At 33.2% G+C, this 22,300-nt stretch overlaps 1 protein-coding gene across 1 annotated transcript; it reads left to right on the top strand.

The window, feature by feature from the left end:
• The first annotated feature begins 19,376 nt into the window (after positions 1-19,376).
• LOC126696350 (uncharacterized) lies at positions 19,377-20,306 on the top strand. The gene is made up of 3 exons (XM_050393107.1): positions 19,377-19,734; positions 19,816-19,866; positions 19,975-20,306. Exons 1-3 carry the CDS (start codon positions 19,377-19,379, stop codon positions 20,304-20,306), a joined length of 741 nt encoding a protein of 246 aa, XP_050249064.1.
• Positions 20,307-22,300: the final 1,994 nt, after the last annotated feature.

The raw sequence follows: 22,300 nt of genomic DNA, 5'->3' as shown, positions 1-22,300 counted from the left end.
CACTAATCACTAAAGTCTTTGTTCAATTTAGATTTGGGTGGCCACAAGACAAGGCGCCGCAACATAACACTAATTGAGCTCAGGCACTGATTCTGTGCTTTGGGTCAGACGATTGGACATGAATTATTGTTAAAGACAGGACAAATTTTGTGAAATTATTTTGGTATTGCAACATTTATAAAGAGCAGGACTGAAACAAGGAGTGAAAAGTTTGTATTTAGCCCTCAAATATGGACTAGATTCTCTTCTCTATATAAGTTCTTATGGTTATTCTAGAGTGAAGTTCTTAAAATCTTATGATCTTATCTATTCGTTCTAAGGGATTGAATTTTGTTATATCATCATCATTTAAACAAATTTTACTATAATAACACATAAATATATGAATAGAGAAATTGTTGTCCCAAGCAGGGCTATACCAACCCAATTTACACCAAATCCAGTTGATTGGTTTTTTCGACAGCCACAACTCATGATTCCTTATGGTTGAATAGTGTTATTTAATTTCTTCATGTCAAACTACTCCACTCTTCACTCACACACACTTCTCCTCTTTGAGATAATACGAACAATTATCTTTATTTCTCATTATACATTCAACAAAAGAAAATTTTCCAATCATTATAAAATTACCCAATTTATTTTAATTTGCAAAGGGACCGGAATTATCCATGAATTTAGCATATTTTTTTGTGTGGATTCTTTGGTAAATGAAAGAATATTATTGAAAACAAAGATGAAAGATGGTAGGTCTACAACCATTTATATTTTTCTCTACTGGACCTCACAGCCTCCAAGGCCAAATCATGGGCGGAGAAAAATAGTACTAGTTCTTTGGAAACCATATTTTTTGTCATGCTGACTGTTGCTTTTATTTGTGTAGAGTGTCCTTGGGGCGTCCAAAATGTCCAAAAATGTACAGATTCCCATTTTTTCATGTTTCTGTTTTTCATTTGTCTTTGTTAATCATTCTTTTCCTTTTTCATACACATCCCCTCATGCCTTTGTTAATTTCTAATAATCATGACCCAAAAATGACGTGAACGTGCAGCATGTCAGAATTTGGCCAATAATGTCTTCATGAGTTCCTTTTTTTTTTTTTTTCTTTCTATGCAGTAGTTTTATTTGCATTCATCAGGTAAAGATTGTCATATCGATCTATAATTACCACCTATGACAACAATCATACATCGAATAACATTATTACAACTATTTTTCCTCCTAGCAAATGAAGGCGCATGTTCAATCGTGTCGGGAGAAATTATCTTAAGGAGACTTCAATTCAGTAGTTAATATAACATATAAATATATCATTTAACTTAAAATGTTTAAATTTATGAGTTTGAGCTTAACTATGTTACATTAAGCACAATTTTTCTTATTAATTATTAATTATTATCCAAGGTACTAAACGTAGAACTTTAATTAAATATGCATACTCAATAACATAATCTGCGTTTGAGCAGCATAAATTAACATTGAAACTCAAGTCAACATCTACCCCCCACACCACCCCCCCCCCCCAAAAAAAAAAAAAAAAAATTTCCCTTGAAAGGTAACTAAGGGAATGTTATTAATTTCTAACCCAAGTGTCTGAGCTGTTTTATGGTTGACCTCTGATGATTAATGGACTTTGGACCACATGGCATTCATGATGAATTTTTCCTAACTTTTCGTTCTTATATTGTTTTTACTGGGGTGGGGAATCCCTACATATGCAATCTCTCACTCTCTCTTTAGATGGTATCCTTTCACCTCATATGTTGCTTAATCTTATCTGTACAAATTTTGGTATATTCTGCTGATCTTTTGCAATAATTTTTTTTATTAACATGATATTTATATATAAAAAATTTGTGGCCTCTCCTTTTTATTTATATATATATTTCTCCTCATGCCACATGTCTAGTCATATTACAATTTTATTTTACACTGGTCAATAACTCATACAATGCACAAACAAGTTTAACATAAAATAGTTTTTATTTTTATTTATTTTTTTCTAAATATGAAAATTGATCATTATGATAGTTCTCAACAGGGGCGGCTTAATATATTTGGAGGCCTAAGGCGAAAATTGATTATCTTGTTTTATATGCAAAATTACTACTAATTAACAAAAACTACATAGAAATTTTTCTTTTTTTAGAAATTTTATAAACAGAAAAAATTTGACAAAATTTTTCATACTTGTTGATATGCTAGATTGATAATAGTAAGTAGGTTTCTCAAAAAAAAAAAAGATAATAGTAAGTAAAAAAATGGTGTTAATGGTGGACTTAGATGAGAACTAGTAAAAGTTTGCTAATTAAACTCTTTTTTTCTCTTTGAAAATATCACTATAATTATTTTTTTGCCATCAGTAACAGGTTGTAACAACCTATTACTTAGCATAATTGTAAAAGTGTTATAAAAAATATTGTGGACGTTGCATTTTTCTCTATTTTTTATTTGTTTTTCATCTGGTAAAAAAATATTATTTTATTTATTGATTATAAATAATCTTATTGGTTAAAATTTGGGGGTCTTTTTTGTACTTAGGGCCTTAGGCGACTGCATTTCTTACTTCACTGTTCAGCCGGCACTGGTTCTCAATAGGCATTTATTATAATTGAGTTTGTATATGAAATTGTATAATTTGCTATTAAGCATTTATTATGAGTATGTTTGTGTATGGAATTATATATTCTACCAATTTATTTTAGAATCATATACTCTACAATATTTTTTAGATAGAATATATTCTACCATTTAATGAAACAAGATGTGACAAAAGAGAGTGAGAGATATTAAGATTTTAAATATCTTATATATACACATTTAGCAAATTATTATGACATCGACCAAAAATCATGGATCTTTATTTAATATATATTATAGATAGACATTTAAGACTTTTTATTCCAGATAACAAAATACCCTTTTTTAAGAAGAAAATAACAAAAGAGCTTATTACACTATAAATGTACTATAAGTGGAACATTATTGCCATAGTTCTAAAAATTTTAAGTTATTATTTAAATTAAAATTCTATTGAAAGTTTGAAAATTTTAAAATAACAATTTTTAATTTTTTTAAAAAAAATATTTTTTTCCATGAATCATAACTTTAATTTTTTATATAAAATTTGGTCTCACACGATAGACTTCTATCACAAAACTTAGGGTAATTTTTTCATTATTTAATTTTGATGATATTTGTGAAATATTTTCTTTACTTTACATATAGGTTTTAATAATGAACATACTAATAGTCTATATAATTTTCAGAATTTGATTTGGAGATAATAATAATAATAATTGTGGGTGCTTGAGGACCGAGGACCGACGAGGAAGCTGAGGAGTTGCACCATTGACTCGAGGATTGAGGATGAATTCGAAAGGTCGCAGCATTAACTTGGTGATACTGCAAGCCACGGGTCTAAGGGAGGAAGCCACCCGAGGAGAAGAAGAAATGAGTCTTGGTACTCTATGGTACTCTAAGTGGAAGCTAGAATCTAAAGAGAGTGGAAGTCAATAGGCAGTAGGGAAGTTGTTGGCTTGATGTAGCCTGTTGCATCTGCATTAAATGGTAGAGAACAGTTTTATTAGCTGCATTAATGAGGAAGTAACTTGAATAGTGTAAGCCACAGTTAAGCAGGTCTCTTCTACCACCTGCTTTAGATGTGAAAGGTAACAAGTGTCACAAAAGGAGGGATGTGAAGTAGAAATAGATGGTGAAGATGCAATGAAGGTAGAGGTATATAAGAAAGGGAGTGAGAGCATTGTATGGGGATTGGAAAAAGGAAGGAGAGAGAAAAGAAGCAAAAAAAAAGACACTAGGAAGAAGAAAGTGAACAGGACTAATCTTGTACAATCTAGTCTCCTCGGGAGCACCCGAAGAGAACCCTGTATTTATTTGTTTCTAAACAAAAAAACGAGATTCCTCCTTGTACATGCCCTCGGGCAAAGCCCATTGTTGTTGTTGTTCTTTCTCACCTCTTACAAATTTTATTGACTTGGGCCAGGTTTGAGAAGCATAACCCATTACTCCTAGTGGGCTTGGGCTCCAAATCTTCGGGCTCCTACAATAATAAAGATAATAATAATAATAATATTTACTTTTTTTAGAGAAAGAATAATAATATTTACTTGATAACCAAAACTTTTCATTCCAGATTTCATTTAAAATTTGCATTAAATAAAGTACGTATACACATATGAAGTTAGCTAGTGAAATCCTTCGTATATGGCCCAAAACTATTTACATGATTAGTAATAGTAAATTTTTAATAAGTTAGAATAACCCTATGTCAATGATACGATAAAATAGATGTCAATATTAATCAGATAAAATTCATAGGTAAGAATGAAATTCTTAAAATTTTATTTAGTAATCTTAATAAATAATACAGATTAAAATAACCTTGTAACAAAAAGAAAACCAAATATGTTATGAAGATGTCTGAATTTTTTGCTTTTGTTTTTATAACTCAAAATTATAATAAGAATACTTAAAATAATAAACAAAAGAGATGGTGATTAAAATACATAAACACTTATTATGAAATTTCTCTTTAAAAAAACACTTAATACGAAATATAAATTAATTAACAAAACCTTTATACTTTCGTACACTATGGTAATTTTTTTATTAAACCATGAGTATAATTTCAACTAAATAATATTTTTAATGATTAAAAAGAAATCATAAACATGGAGAGAGAGAGAGAGAGAGAGAGAGAGAGAGAGAGAGAGAGAGAGAGAGAGAGAGAGAGAGAGAGAGGGAGAACATTTATTCAAAGGAGGTGTGTTAGGTTTTAGATTGGCAAATTTCTTGAAAGTGTAATAACCTCTAAGTTTGTATTGTGTTACAATGTTCAAGATCAAAATGTGAAGATGCAGCTCAAAAAATACCTAGTGTCAAGATTTTTGACTGCCAATTGATTGAATCTCAATTGATCAAAAGAAGGATCTCGACAGATATTTAATCGACTGTTTGATCGATCAAAATCATAAATTCATAATTCTAAAGTCAATGCTTTTGTATAAAAAGCCTATGGAAGTCCACTACATGAATGCTTATTTTACACAATTTCTTCCTGTCTTGTTGAGGTTTACATGTTATGGATTTGAAAGGTGCTGCTCAACCTCATTTTATGTTATCTCCTGATATGCTTTCAATTACCTCCATTCGCCTTGATAGGAATAATTATGCACAATGGGCTCAAGCAGTTGAAGTGTTTCTCCTTGGTAGAAAAAAAATTCGATTATGTGATTCGGGAACCTCCTATGTCTACGAACTCTAAATATGCTAATTGGAGAGTTGAAAATGCATAAATTAGGAGTTGCTTGTGGAATAACATGAAGTCAAAGATCAATTGTAGTTTGGTTTTCTTATCAATTGCTAAACTTGTTTGGGAATAGGCTAAAGAACTTATTTGGGGAGTAATAGAGTTGGTCATGGAGGTCGAGGTCGTGGGGGCTGAGGCTGTGGAGGTTGTGACCAAGGAGGTCATAGTAGTGAACAAGGGGGTCGCAGTAGAGGACGTGACCTTCGTAAGTGCACTTATTGGCATGGTGAGAATCATATAATAGATTTCTGTTGGGAGTTGTATGGTAAACCCTTGGCTCACCAAGCTAGTTTCAAGTTGAAGAACCGCCTTCACAGTCACTTCCACCAACATCCAGAGTAGTCTCTATTCCTGAGGACGAGTACAATCACCTTTTGTCTTTGCATTCTACTTTTGTTGGGTCTAGTTCTATAGCTACTTTGGCTCAACAAGGTACTTTCACTGCTTGTCTAGCCACTCAGGACCTCCTACTCTGATACCATGTTATTGATAAAACATACGTATAGTATAGTTTTAATTAACCTTACATAAAACATATTATTGATATATATATATATATATATATAGAGGTATACATGAGTTTATTGTTTTGCCCCTAGCTTTATACCCATAAAAATACATAGAGAAAAATTAGAGGCCTACATCCTATGTACATACCCATGAGTTCAAATTTGAAATATCCTTTAGGTGTGTATCTATACGTGTAATCGAAGAGCTTTAAACCATGACCTAGAGATTAAATCTTTGAAGAGGTGCATTAGAGTTAGTCAAAGGATCTAATCATTAACATGGATGGATCATTTGTGAAAGGGTTCATGTAGAAGAAGTTAGGACGTTTTGAGGCTTTTGTAGGTCGCAACAATGAATACATCTACTGTGATTGTAGAGTTTATGTTACAAAGGTTTTGTACTAAATTGTAAACTCTTTCTTTTACAATGGATTGCCTTATTTTGGATGTCTCACCCTTGTAGTGGTTTTGTTAGGAGTAGTGCTCTAAAACCCAATTGTATAACTTTATCATTTTAGTAATAAATCTATTTTATTTTATGAGGTTGTTTTTGAACACATATTTGGATATGTATATATATATATATATATATATATAGGGTTGGGTTCAAGTTACACCACTCAATATTTTTTAATTGGATGCGAATATTGACAAATCCAGCGTTAGATTTCATTATCTTCGTATATTCTTCATGCTTGCAAAATTTCGAGATGATCAAAGATTAATAGCCATGTCATCAATCAATTGTTAAAATTCAAATTTTTGTAGTTTAAAATAATGCATAAAAGATGAGTTTATAGATCAAATGGTAAATAACATCCGATTGATATGAAAATTGGCATGCATGTTAAGAACATATAGAACATGTAATTCAACGGTTGGATTTTCAAAATATTAATAAAATAACAAGTTATTGGGTGGTGTAACATTACTTAAAGTTACACCAGGTGTAACTTGAACCCAACTCATATATATATATATATATATTATTTATTATAGTCCATGAGATGCATTGTATGTGATTTAGGTATGAGAATGAGATTTGTATATAGAAGATCTAAATCACAAGTTCCTTGTTAACTCAAAAATTTTAGTTCGTAGTTGGTAACAAAATTGAGCATTTCATTCGATCAAACAATAACATATCAATTATGATATTTTGTCTTGACTTTGGAAGTGGAGACCTTTGATTGATATGTGGTGTGTTTGGAATACATTAAATTGACCACTTTGATATTGTTGTTCTACCAACTACTATCACTTGAACAAATAAATCTCATGCTTGCTATTTGCATAGACTATTAATCTTGAGAGGATGGTGAACTCAGACATGAATTGTCGGTTGCTTTGATGTATACCAGAGTGAGATCTTGCATGGTCAATGCCTTAGTACATTGGGCAATCACATGTAGTGTTGTGGGAACACACATTCTCAAGAGTCAAGACAAAATCTATAATCTCATTTTGAGATATGAAACATCCTCTTGAGCTAAATGAGAATTGGTTATTTAGAATGTTGGGTTTGGTGACTTTGGTAAAGAGTTACTAAAGTTTATATTTCATAAATATAAGAATGATCAAAAGATTAAATTAGGGACTTAAGGAATTAAATGTAGTGCTTTACAAAGTGACAATAACTTTTGAGTTTGTTCCATTGTGGATGATTTCATGGAGGGCTCAAATTGTCACGCTCTGAACCCAACTATAAAGATAGACACTTGACAACGGCAAGTAAGCACCCTATAAGTGTGTAAGGCCTTCTTAGCAACTAAAATTTATCCTCAAAAATTACATAAAATAAATCCAAAATACCTCAACAATTTCTTTATGAATAGATCTCCAATAATTCAAAAGAAACACAATTCAAACCTCATGTACATAATGCCAATTGGCCAATAGATATAAGACTATTACAAAACCATCTAATCCTAAAATCACTAAGCTTCTTTCCTTGCTCACAACACAATAGCAAAACTCCCAAGACTTGCTATTCTTCACAATCTGAAACTGTAGGGGAAAATGGGGGTAAGCTGACAACTCAATAAGTAACCCAAATCCTAATAAGTTCTATCAATCAAATAAATCTGTAAAGTAATTAGTACATAGATCGAATATTTTAATTTTACAAATATACCATAGATGGATTAGAAAAAAATTAGTTTTCCATATATCAAAGCTGTAATTTACAATAGGTTCCAAAAACTCATAAGCAATTTCAAGGACTTAAAATAGTTCAAATACTCAAACATAATTCATATTCTTAACAATCTTTATGACTATAGTCATGCTATATCCCCATGACTGGGCATCAGATTCAGATGAAAATAGTTCCGCGCTAATGTATATCCCCCATTAGCTGGGTCTAGAAACACGATAGGTTGTGATGCCTCAGATAGAACTAGTTTCGGTACCAATAAATAACTCTCATTGGCTGGGTATCAGAGTCAAAACATAGTTAGATTGTCCAAAATCATATATATCAAATCATAATTCCAAAAAAAAAAAAAAAAATCTCATTCAAATACATATATAAAATCATATATTCAGTTATCAAACATATTTATGATACTTCTTTATTCTTTACTTTGAATTAGTAATACAATTGAAATAAAAATTTAGTATAAGCAAAATAAAACCAATTAGGATAAGGTTACTTACCTCCAAAAACCATACCAAAAGGACACTAAAATTAGGAGTTCAACCTATTACAATCCAATACACAAGTTAATTCATAGACTTAGACAAAACTACTTAATCCAATTTAAGCCTATTTACCTAAACTTAATTTATTCCTCTCTAGAAACCTCAATTCAAGGAATACTCAAAATATATTCAATAGAGTAACTGATTTTACTAAGCAACCTAGATTCCAACTAGTCCAGACCCTCTTCCCTTCACCGTAGTAATATTTATCCAATTTAGCCAAAACTTTTCCATTATCAAGTAATTCACTTGAACCATTCCCAACCCTAACTTGAACCCATATAGGCTTCCAACAAATTGATCTAAAAATAACACAATATATCAAACCCCATAAAAATTAACATGTTATCCTCCAAATTTATCCCCTCAAATGCATAAATAAAATTTAGTGTGTATAGTATTAGTTAAGAAAGGCTTAGAATGGAAAAAGGCTAGGGTGATTTCCTAGACTTGGGCAAGCCAAGACTATTGATGCAACCTTTCTCAATTCTGAATAAGAAGCTAGAGCAGAGGGTCAGTAAGGGGGCAAGGCGTAGAGTTGAAACCCTAGGAAAAGCTAGTTTCTTGAGTTGTTGGAGACCCAATTTCGAGTTTGAGTTACTGAAGCAATTGGATGGCAAAGAATTGTTGTGTTGAGAATGTAGTTGTGGTGGCGTGGTCCAATTTCCTTTGCAGGGGTTCAGACTTGAGAGAGAGAGAGAGAGAGAGAGAGAGAGAGAGAGAGAGAGAGAGAGAGAGAGAGAGAGAGAGAGAGAGAGAGAGAGAGAGAGAGAGAGAGAGAGAGAGAGAGAGAGAGAGAGAGAGAGAGAGAGAGAGAGAGAGAGAGAGAGAGAGAGAGAGAGAGGTAATGGCAAAACTAAAAGAGGGGAAGGGAGTTACGACTATTAAGGGCAAAGGGGAAAAGTGATTAGGGTTTGTTCCAAATCCAATTACCAAAATACCCCACCTTTTAAAGTCTTTTTTCTTTTCTTTTTCTTCCGGGTATTACACAAATGCTATATAATAAAGTCTTGGGATAATTTTATAATTTGATAAAAACCTAGAATGCAACCGTAATTTTAATTTATGGTTAATAGTAACTTTGGGTCTGTAATGAGTTGATAGAAGGCCAAGCGCCATTGGAGCTAGTGTTTTTATTTTCCCTATGGTTCCAGCTCAAGCCACATGTTTTAAAGCCCATTTGGTCTGGCTCATTTCCTATTCTCTACTGTAATACATACATAAAGAGAAATTAAATCAATTGAGGAAAAAAAAAGAAGTCTTTGCATTACATGCCTAGCACTAGAGGAAAACAAGAAAAAATTCAACCTTTCTAAAAACACATAGTTGGGGTTGTTCTTGACAAGGAGAGCCCACTTAGTCAGGAATCATGTGGTAATTGAGATGAAGATCGAGGAGCTCTCAAGATTAAGTTGTTACAATTTCAATTTTGTTTTGAAATTTACTACATCAAGGGTAAGTACTCTATAAACCCTAACTCAATTTTAAGAGAACATGTGATACAACTTCATTTGATATGCATGAGATGTAAATTATTTTTCCCAATAGTTTTTCCTTTGTAGAGGTTCTCCATCTGTTTTTCACTTTGTTACCACATTGTTGTCTCTTGTTTTTGTTGCTTTGATTCTTTTGCTTTACAACTTTGATGACATGCTAATTTTCTGGTTTAAATCATCATAGTTTGGTTAATATGTTATAAATTGATAAATCCATTGCGTAATCAATTTGAGGTATAAACCAGTCCTTTCAAGGTGTATGAAGACTTGAGATCAAAACACTATAATTAAAATAAATTTTTGGTTTCAACAAAGTTGATATGCATTTGATTTGATATAGTTAATGACATTAATAAAATTATTATTTTTCCAAAATTAATAAATCTTGAGAATAGTAATGTAAAATTAACATAGCCGTACGGAAGACAAGATATTTTAAAGTTTTAGGGTTGAATTTTCTATATGCTTTCACATTTTCTTTTTCTTTTTCTTTTTCTTTTTTTAATTTTATAATTAGGATAAAATATTATTTTGGTCCCTAAACTTGTTCAAAATTTGGTTTTTTGTCCGTAAACTTTAAAAATTTATTTATTTTATCTATAAACTTTATAAAGAGTATTTTTAATAGTTTAGAGACAAAAATAATGAAGATAAAAATAAAAATAAAAAAATCAATAGTTTAAGGACAAAAAATAAACTTTTTGTAAAGTTTAAGGATTGAAAGTAAAACATTTTTAATAGTTTAGAGACTAAAAATTAACTTTTTAATAGTACAGTGAGATCTATGAATAGTACTAAAAAGTACAATGGAACTCATGAATAGTACCAAAAAGTATAGTGGGACCCATAAATAGTAGTAAAAATAAGCTGAATAGTAAAATAAGCTGGCAAAAATAATCGATGCCAAAAGCACACTAAGGACGAAAAATGAATTTTTTAAATCTTAGGGATGAAAAACAAACTTTTAGTAAAGTTTAGGAATCAAAATAGTATTTTATCCTAATAATTATATTGATATATATTTTTCGCCTATGACCATTAGCCTTAAGCTAAAAATTTCCCAAAATATCTCAAAAATCACTCACATTATACTGTTACGATATTGACCAAAATGCATGCCAATTATAGAGTTTAAGAAAAATTAATTAGCATTGTCGTTTAGGCAATAACATATTTTTGGGTTAAATGCACTTCCCCCCTCCCCCTTAACTATTGAGTCTACTGCAATCCCCTCGAAAACTTTAGAATTGACCAATTTTCCCTCTGAACTTTTGGAAATACGCAAATTACTTCTGGTAATTACTAAATTCCATTGAATTAAAATTTTTAAATAGCATGGGGTAATTTGCTAATTTTTAATACTTAAGGGTAGACATTACTTGATTTTGAAGTTTAGGGGGATTGAAATGGACCCCAATAGTTAAGGAGAGATCTAAATGTAGGTTCAGGTTATGGTCAATGTTTTGGGAGGATATAGAAGGAGTTATGGACTCTGACTAGAAGAGGCCATTGATATCATTGACGGTTTCAAAAGATGTGAGTTCGGAGAAAGGGGATGAAAGGGAGGGATAGAGGTCAAATACGTGGATGCTAGTGTTTTCAAGGATGCCAAATTTTTAAGTGATGGCCATCGTTGAGATTTTGTAGAAAGGGTTGAATCATGGGCTTCATGTTGTACTTGTTAAAAAAAATTAATTTAGGTTTTTGATCCCAATTTTTCTTCCTCTTCAAGAAAAACATTGTAACCTCTCTCTCTCTCTCTCAATGTGTTTTCGACATGGATGTTGGCTTGGATGGGATTTGTGAATGATTAGGTCTTAGTTTGGGCCAAAGGTCTTGTAGCTGAATTGGCACCTCCTCGTGCACAAAGTGCTTGGAGGTCTAGAGGGGAAATAATTCGAGCTGCGGGGTTAGCAGCATGCTGTAATTATTTCCCAAAAAAAAAAAAGTTTTAGTTTGGGATGGCTTAGGTGGTAGATTGGTGGCCAGGTTGGGTTTCCGTGAATGATTGGGTCTTGACTTCAGATGACAGTATTCATGGATGGCGGTGGGGGGGGGGGGGGGGGGGGGTGATAGAAGTGGCCAAAGCAGCCCTATAATCTTATTCTATGATGTCAATTGGAAATGATTTTGAGTTGACAGTGTGGGTGGGACGATTTCAACGCCTTCTTTTTTAGGTTTGGTGGCTGAGTAGGCGGCGGTGAAAGGAGAGACAAAGAAAGAAAAAAAGAAAAAAGTTAAATTTTAATATAATATATATGGACGCAAGACACAAAAAATGAAATGTACAAACTGAATAGGTATAATAAGAATATAAAAAGGAATTTCCTAATTTGAAATTTGCCCAACATGCACCTCACTTAGGCAGATGCAACGTGCCTAGAGCAAAGATTCACCGCCACGGGAAACCCATGTGTCCACTTCATTTCTGAAGAATTTTATCCCTCAAATATTTTTATATTTGCTCGTCACTGATCTTTTGTCTCGTTCTTGGTGTTTTCCTGCCCTCACAAGATAACCTTTTGTATAATAGTAAATTGATGTTGCTTTGCCACTTTTTTCATGTACTATCCTTTTTGGGGCTGAATACTTTTGTCATGTTGTAGTTACTTTATATTTTTTACATATCTAGACCTTTTCTTTTCTGCCCTAAAGATACCTTCCGTGAGGGTGATCCTCGTAACTATTTGGCTGGTAGTCCCCCACTCCCTCCCCCACACCCCCCCCCCCCCCCCCCTCATTCTAAATCCTTTTCATTGAAAATGAAATCACCATATTCACATAAATCTGACTTTTATAGCTTTTTGAACCCATAAATCTAGCTCTAATCCAACTTTTGAAAATAAAAATTGCGGATTAGACACAAAATAGTAGGGATAAATGATAGGGCTCTTTTAAATTGAGCAACTGAGTCATTGAAATGGATGCAGCCTTCTATTATATAGACATTTCTTATTTTGTATAAGGAGATGTCTAAAATTTTAAAAAATATAATGAAAATTAATAAGATGACAAGACATTAATGGTTTTGTGCCAAAAAGCTTAAAGTAATTTTATATTTACACCATTTCCTTAATTTGGTGAAATCTCTTATTCCTATCACCGTCATCCTTGTCATTTCTATCACTTCTTTCCTAATTAAAATTAAAGTGCGATTTAACAGCGCAATTTTAGTTTTATTTTTTATTTTTCTGGATGACAAAAAGAGATTGGAGATTTAAATTAATTTGTAGTATACTATGATACCCCATGGTAAAGAATAATCTTTACGTCACCGACAATCAAAATAGTTCTTTTTTATGATGAACGCGCTAACCACATTTAAACTTGCGTGACATTCTCCACTATGATTACAGTGGGTATGTTGCCCCTCTAGTAAGCACTAAGCAATGCGTGTTAAAGATTCTAGACTTACGAGCGGTGCCAAAAGTGTCCATTTGGAGCACTATTTAAGATCTTTATTTGCTGTAAAGAAAGCAAATTAATAATAGAGGGTGGGATGGGGGGGATGAACCAATATTTGATTTCAGTGTAGCTCTTGCTAGGGTTAGAATAAATCTTTCTTCTGTTTAGTGCCATATTAGTGCATTGAGTTCTATCAGTCACATTTCAAAAGAAGTTACTAAAAATTATTAAATGCTGATCAGACATGTGTTTGTTGTTAGGTGACATAAACGTGCACTGATACAATGATAACTTGTCTTTTGAGACTCCTGTAGATCCATATGACTGACTTTCTATTGACTGCAACCAGTTTGGGATTGCATTTTACAATTTCCTTTTTCTTTTTTTCTTTTTTTAGTTATTGTAATTAAAAGTTAGATTAGAAAGGAAACGAATGATAAAGTTGAATCGTTGAGGATTTCTGTCAAATAAAGAAATCAAGATTTCTTCAAAAGCCGATTTAAACTTCTCCAGTTTGTGGAAAATAAAAATAAAATAGCTACTTCAACTACCGCTAAAAAAATCATTTCTCCAATAGATGGAGTTAATTTGACAAACTTAAATAGTTGATTGTTAGAGGGAACAAAATTAAGGTTGTTGTATATGTATAGTGACCTTCTCTAAGAAATTATTCTGTACATTCGTTATATTACATTTCACTATAACATAAAGGATTCTGTGTATGAGATTCACATGCCAAATCCACCTTTATGTGAAACACCAAGTTCACTAAATATTTTCACCTTATTGACATGCATAAGACAAATAGTGGTGGCTTGACCTTTACCCTAATTGGCAAAAAATAATAATAATAAACAAAAAAAAACAAAATTATATACAGTTATACACTAACTTGTTTTGTCTACCCTAAAATAAATATTGAACACTTGATTTAAGAATTCTAAGAATTTGGATTCAACAAGAAAAGCAATGCTACATATATATACACACAAAAAAAAAATTCACATTTTTCATAACAATTGAGTTGACAAGCTTATATCTATTCTCATTTGGGTCCACTATTGATATTACTTTTTTACTTGCCACTAATAATTTGCCATATTAATGGTTATAAAAAAATTTTAACAAGTTTCAAAAAAAAAAATTTAACAAATTTTTTTTCTCTCTATATATTTTCTCCAATAAAAATAATCTTGGCCCCCAAGTATAATACTTAACAAAAAAAATAAAAATAAAATAACAACAATAAAAATTAGCCCAAATGATAGCAAAAATAGCCCAAGCAACAAAACTCATTTAAAAAACAAATCCCAAATCTTTTAGATTAGTAACTCTTTCAACTCATTCCATAAAAATAATCTTTAATTTTATTTCAAATTTTTTGTGCCATACGTTTTCCTCAACGGCTTAGCTTGTAGTCATAACAATTATTATTTTTACTCTCTCTCTTTCTCTCTCTATATGTATTTGCATGTTTTCTTTGTGGTTAATATATTCAAGTTCAATTTTTATTAAATTTTGTATACTTTAATGGTCTGTTTGGATTAAGGGGAAAAGGAGAGGGAGTGAAGGAGAGTAGAATTGAGTTGGCTGAACATAATCTAATTTTATGTTAATTCTACTCTACTCCCTTTCCCTTCTCCTCAATCCAAACGGACCATAAGTTTCTTAATGGTTACCTGAGTTAGAAAAAAAAAATTCTATAGCTGCCGCATCATAAGACATAAGACATAACAATGGTCTATGACTTATTATACCAAAAAAAAAAAAAAAAGTTTTATACATGTTAGTCAATAAATAAATAAATAAATAAAACAAAAACAAAAATACATTGGTTTGAGTCAATTGACAAGTCTCATCATGTCTCCAATAATTTTGATTATAAAATTATAAAAAAAGATCACTGTTATTTAAAAAACTCTTTTCCCATATATGGAATCGATCCATGTTCCTTCCATCATAACTCTACTAGGATAGATTTGTCTTTTGATGATGACTTAATTAATTTTATGACTAGTAGCAAATTCTAGCTCATCGTCCCCCCACCCCACCCCCCACACACCCCCCCCCCCCCCAAAAAAAAAAAAAAGAAAAAAAAGAAAAAGAAAATAGATCTGATTGAGTTACATCTATAGAAAGATTGAAGCCAAATTTGAAGACAAGACGAATATTAACATCAATGAGTGCTTTCTATATTTGAAGAGTTTAACATGGCGAAATTATGACACCTACTTCCCTCAACGTTTCCTATCAACACGAACTTCTCCTTTCGGAAGTCTCCTGTAGTTTTTTCATAATGATGATCAGAATCTCCTTTTTTTTTTTTTTCCCCCTTTTCTTTTTCACTTTTGCCCATCCACTCGTGTTCCTTGAAATTTGGTATAAACACACTTCAACCTTCCTACTCCAATTGAGTTTTGATATCGATCAAGTCCAGCAGGTATGGATATAATGCTTCTTTGTAGTGGAGTCAAGTTGCCGGAAATATTGGAAATGGTCGGCGTTGTTATAAAGCAACTTGGAGCTCAAAAACAAAGTTGAATAATAGCAGTATGATCATATATTCTTTTTCTCTTTCTTCTATATATCCATCAATTCCATGCCCCAGCATTTCCTTCTGCTTCTAGTCAATCTAGCATAATGAGCATGGTACAGATTAAGCAATGAGCAATGGATGGAATAAAAAATTTCCACTACTTTCTTTGATTATTAGTGCTGACTTATTAGTTATCTTCTAACGTACTTGATTCGTTTGGTGGACCTTTCTCTCATGGAGTTTGTGCATGGGTCCAATTATTCAACTCATATATGTAATATATATATGTGTGTTGTGTCTCCTTATAATTATTGGTAGGACAAACGTTGCAAAACTCTAGTAGGGTCATGGTTAATCAGGTCTCTTAAGTTTATCATATGCCAGAGAAGATTATATGGGGAGGACAACCAGAATTCTAGTATAGAAATTTGTTGTGTGGAAACTAGTTAATTATATTCTTCATTTTTTTTTTCCTCCTCTCTTTCTGGGTGCAGCTTTGTTAGTCAAAGTAGCCTTAATTTTGTCCTTTCGTAGTACATTTATGACATTACTTTTTTCTCTTTCTTATTTCTTCGAGTTACACGACTCAATTTGTCAGATTTTAAAGTTCTCATTTAATTGAAGCTAAATGGAGAATCTGTCTAGGTCTAACTAGGCTTATGTTCAAACTCTCTCTCGCTTTCAAAGTTAGGCTCATGAAGAAGCTAAACAAGCAGTAGTTTAACACTAAACAGTGTTCTCCTCCTTGGAAAATCCCTTCTTAATTATTCCATTACAATTTTCATGATCTATTAATAGAGAATCATAGCACTGTGCCTGTAAAAAATGCTGATATCTTAATTGAGAATTTCATTCCTCAGTGCGATATCTTATTTGGTATTAACTACTGCTTTCCAATGAAAATATTTCTTGGTGTTTTTCTGCTTAAGCCATTTCTCACACTTGAACCTTTTTCATTTTTTGGGGTTTTACACTAGCACCTTTTCTCACATGCTGATTACTTTAAATTTTGAAATATTAGACCTTTTCAAGGCCTTACAAGATACTTTATTTTTAAAGCCCTCGTAACGTTTTGGGCCTTTTGGCTAGTGCTCCCCTTTACTCTAATTCCTTTCCCTAAATCAACATGCCATAGCAAAATTTACTTAAAAAAAAGATAGGAAAAGACTTCTTAAAATAAGTTGTATTGTGTCAAGGAAATAAGTAGATAGATAAAACATTTAAAAAAAAATCCCAACAAAAAAACAAAACAAAGAAAAATAAGATGTCTCATTTACCTAAAAAAAAAAAAAAATCATGCATTTTAATTTCTAATTTACATCATTTCATATTTCGGTGCAGTCTTATAATCACTGACCATCATTATCATAATTATTACCATCACCGAATTTCTAGTTCAAATTGTTTTTTCATGATCCCGTGACTCATAATTAACAGGTTACCATCTTATCGCAAGAATTATTTTCCTACGTGATGTATAATCATACCTAATATGCGTGCCTCTATCTAATCAACTATGATTAATGCTGTGATTCTCTTCTAATATAAGTCTTGAACAGGCTAAATGTATGGAAATCCGCTAATGTCCATTTGTAGCCCTATTTAAGATCTTTGTTAAGAAGAGTAATAGAAAGAGAAAGATGGGGATAATAGAACCTATTTACCAAAAATGAAAAGCGAAAGAATGATAGATAAATCTTAAGCAATATATCGGTCTGATGGCTGAAAGATCACTCTATTTCAATGAAGACACCCTTTTCATTGATCCCAGCTTTTCCATTTTACAAATACATAAACATAATTTTAGACTTTAGAGTAATTCTCGCAAGCCCAAGATTCTTTATAAAAGCTAGAGTTAGAATGAATTTTCTTGTTAAATACCATTTTCTTGCATTGAATAGTCATTTTTCAGAATAGAAGTTATTAGAAATTTGTAAATTATGCAAGACATGTTGGCTGTTATGATAGCTTCTCTATAAAGCCTTCTGGATCCATGACTTTCTTTCTAATTCTAAAATGATTAAAGAGGCCGTAGGGAAGCATATAGCTTTGTTTTCTTTTCAGTATCTTAATTAAAAGAAAAACACTTTAAGAGGAGAAAATTTACATAATTTAACGACTTCTCCAAAATAAAGAAATACAATTAAGGAGGATTTGAAATGCGATGGGTTTCAACATATAAAGGTTTTAGGATATGTATTATTACGAAATATTTTTTTTTAAATAGATAATAAAATAGGAAAAATAAAGCTGTTGGCAGCTTAAATGACATTTTCTTTTTAAAATTTATGAATTCTTTAAAACACGAATTTTCATGATAAGATTACAGGCAGTGATGGAACTAAGTTAGTGGTGAGCCCCCCCCCCCCCCCCCCAAATTTTTTTTTTTTTTTAATTTTAATTTCTTAGTATATATATATACACAGAAAATTGAAAATTTTCCCAAAATATATATTATTGGCCCCCCTTCTCTATCAAAATTTACAAATTGACCAACCCTTTTACTTGTGTCCCAAGAATAACAATAAAAACCTTTGGACCTAACCAAAAATACCCACAAAACATATCACATTTCCAATCTAAACAAACCCAATTGTCCCAAAAATAACAAGAATAACCTTTAAACAAACCAAAATTATCAACAAATTAAGAAACAATCCAATCTAAACAAAAAGGACACACAAAACAACCACAAATCTAAAATCACAAAACACAAATCCCCAATTTTTACCCACTTACCACTCAGTGTTGTTCTTGACTCTAATTGCAACATTAGTTGCCCAACGGTGGTATGTTGGCTCTCTCTCTCTCTCTCTCTACTATACTTTTTTTTTCTTTGTATAAAACTTAGACTGTGAAACAGGTGAAGCTTGGATCACTACACCAAATCTGTATTGGCACTTCCTCATGGATAAACCGAAATTTCAGCCTCTAGAAAGCATTTCATCTGCGTAGCAAGGGAAGTGATCCTGGATGCTCCTCTGCGAAAGATCTCTGAGTGCTTTGGAAAAGATTCGTCTAGAACTAGTGATTGCACAAAGGAAAATACTCCTAGATCGGCCAATAGAGATGGTGGTAATGGGGAACTTATCCATGCTCAAACTCCTCCAATTCTCGATGTTGACCATTGCATGTACACTAAATATTCTGAGCAACCAAGCTCAACTTGGGATTCTGAAGCACGCCGTGAACCTTTTTCCAAGTGTAATCAGGGAGAGGAATGAGCTAAGGCAAGCATGGAAGTTGAGGGAGATAAGGGAGGAGCCATTCCCCACGTGCTTTGATTCTCGCATTTCCCCCAATCCAATCATGAATATATTAATCTGGAATTGTAGAGGGGCAATGAAGCCCACATTCAGAAAGACTGTGATGGACCTGGTAGAGTGGCACTAACCATGATTACAGAGACCAGAATTGATGGTCCTAAGGTTGATGAGATCATAAGAAGACTGCCTTTTGATGGAGCTTACTCCACGGAGACCATAGGCTATGTTGGCAGGATTTGGCTCCTATGGCGATTAGATTTTGTATCAATGGACATTATGTTGGCTATGGAGCAGGAAATTCATGCCATTGTCCAAGTTAGTTACCACGCTCAACCCTGGCTTTTAAGTTCTATTTATGGTAGTCCACGGTTTAGAGAAAGGTGTTTACTGTGGGGTAATTTAAAAATTTTGTCAGAAAGGCATAACCTCCCTTGGGCAGTCATGGGAGACTTTAATGATGTTGTTTGTGATGATGAAAAAATGAGAGGTAATGGGGTTTGTAAAAGGGGGGTTGAGGAATATACAAGTTGTATGAATTTCTGTAATTTAATTGACTTGGGGTTCATAGGTCCTAAGTTTACTTGGACCAATAAGGAAGACCTCCCTGGTTTAATTCAAGGTAGATTGGACAGGGTCTAGGGGAACCCGAAATGGAAGTCTTGCTTCCCTGAGGCCTTTGTCAAACACCTTGCACGTATTAACTCAGATCATTGCCCTCTGCTCTTAGCCTTGGATAACCCTCCTATTAGAATTGGTGAAAGGCCTTTTTGGTTCCAATCGAGTTGGCTTAACCATGCAAGTTTCCCTCCTATTTTCCGAGATGCATGGGAGGGAAATCAACAAAACATCAGAAGTGCTATCATTACCTTTACCCTTAAAGCTAGAAATTGGAACAGAGAGAAGTTTGGAAACATTTTTTGGAAGAAAAGAAATCTTGTGGCAAGACTAGGAGGGGTGGAGAAGGCTTTGGCTCAAAACCCAAGTCAGAGATTGATCAACATGCATTCTTGGCTCTTTGAGGAGCTTGAAAAAATTATGTCTTTGGAAGAAGAGCTATAGGGGATTAAAGTGAGAACTGATTGGTTAATCCAAGGGGAGAGAAACACCACCTTTTTCCACCTATCCACCCTCATCCGTAGGAGCCATAATAGGATTAATCGAATAATGAAAGCAGATGGTGAATGGGAAGAAGATATTGAGAGGGTGAAAGATATCTTTATTAATGGGTTCGAGAGGTTGTACAAAATTGACCAGGAAGTGTGCCACAAAACCCTAGACTGAATCCTTGTTGGGGGGAACTATTTGTCTGTTGGAAGCTCGTAACTTGGCTGAAACCCCTTCTGATGCAGAAATTCTATTTGCTTTAAAGTCCATGAAAGCATTTAAAGCTCCGGGGCTGGATGGACTTCATGTCGGATTCTTCCAAAGGTTTTGGTTGATTGTGGGAGAGTCCGTGAAATTTGAAATCAAAAAAATCTTTAGAACAAAGAAAATCCCTGAACACCTTAATAGGACCTTGGTTGCCCTCATCCCAAAACAACTTGGTCTGGAAACCATAAGCCATTTTAGGCCAATCAGCCTTTGTAATACAATTTATAAAATTGTGACTAAGATCCTTGTGTATCAGCTAAAACACCTTATGCCTACACTGGTTTCCCCTTCCCAAACAGCCTTTGTCTTAGGAAGAAGAGGCACTGACAATGTCATCATCACTCAAGAGTTAGTTTACACAATTGAGCAGAAAAAAGGGAAGGAAGGATTCATGATAATCAAAGTCAACCTTGAGAAGACTTATGACCGATTAGAATGGAGCTTTGTGAGAAGTATGCTTGTGAGTTTGGGATTCCACTTAGATACAGTGGAACTTATCCTAAGTTTTATCTCTACTACCATGGCAACGTTACTTTTTAATAGGGATTAGATTGGAGAAATTTGCCCATCCTATGGTTTAAGGCAAGGGGATCCGATTTCACCGTATATATTCATTCTTTGTATGGAGTATTTGAGTACCTTAATTAATTTGAAGTGTAAGGAAGGGAGTTAGAAGAAGATTAAGGCATCTCATAGTGGTTTTGGATTCTCCCTTTTTTTTTTTACCGATGATCTGCTCTTGTTTGCCAAAACTGACGAGAGAAATATTGGGGCTGTAGTTGAGGTTTTAGATGAATTTTGCAAGTTTTCAGGTCTGAAAATCAGCAAGGAGAAATCCAAAATTTTCTTCTTGCCTAATGTCACCACAGAGGATAAATTGGAGATAGTGAACCTAACTGGGATTTGTGAAACTCACTACCTCAGAAAATATCTTGGATTCCCGATAATCCACAAGGGAATGAGACATAATGAATTTCAATTTGTTGTGGAAAGAGTCCAAGCCAAATTGGATGGCTAGAAATCCAAATGTCTTTCGCTGGTGGGGAGGCTAAGCTCATCAAGGTAACGGTGACCTCCATACCCGAGTATATTATGCAATGTCATAAACTACCTGTCAAGGTATGTGAGGAGGTGAATCAATTGGTGAGGGACTTTCTTTGGGGATCTACTATGGATAAGAAGAAAATTCATCTTGTTGGGTGGAATAAGGTCACAAACCCACTCAATTTGGGAGGTCTCAGGATCTTTGAAATGAAAGCAAGGAATTCAGCTCTTTTGGCGAAACTTTGTTGGCAGATTGCTTCTAGTTCGGATATGCCTTGGGCTCAAATGCTCACTTGCAAATACCTCACCCCGTATTGCCTGAGGGGGAACTCTAGAAAGCAACCTCTATCTCGGATTTGGAAAGCATGTAAGAAGGGAGGAGTTAGTTTTAACAAAGGATTAAGATGGTCTATTGCTAATGGAGAAAGTGTGAGTGCTTGGGCTGACTTCTGGCTTCTTTCCTGACCACTCATGCAACAGATTGCAAGTCCTTTAACTGATAGGGAAGACAATCTCTCGGCTAAGAGCTTGATTGCCAGTATGGAGTGTATCTCATTTGACCTCCCTGACAGAATCTTACAAGAGATTAAAGACATCCCCATTGTAGCAAATCCTTCCCAAGAAGACATTCTTACTTG

This window comes from Quercus robur, chromosome 8, assembly GCF_932294415.1.
Source record: "Quercus robur chromosome 8, dhQueRobu3.1, whole genome shotgun sequence".
Taxonomy (NCBI): domain Eukaryota; kingdom Viridiplantae; phylum Streptophyta; class Magnoliopsida; order Fagales; family Fagaceae; genus Quercus; species Quercus robur.
This window is presented reverse-complemented; position numbering and strand designations above follow the sequence as displayed.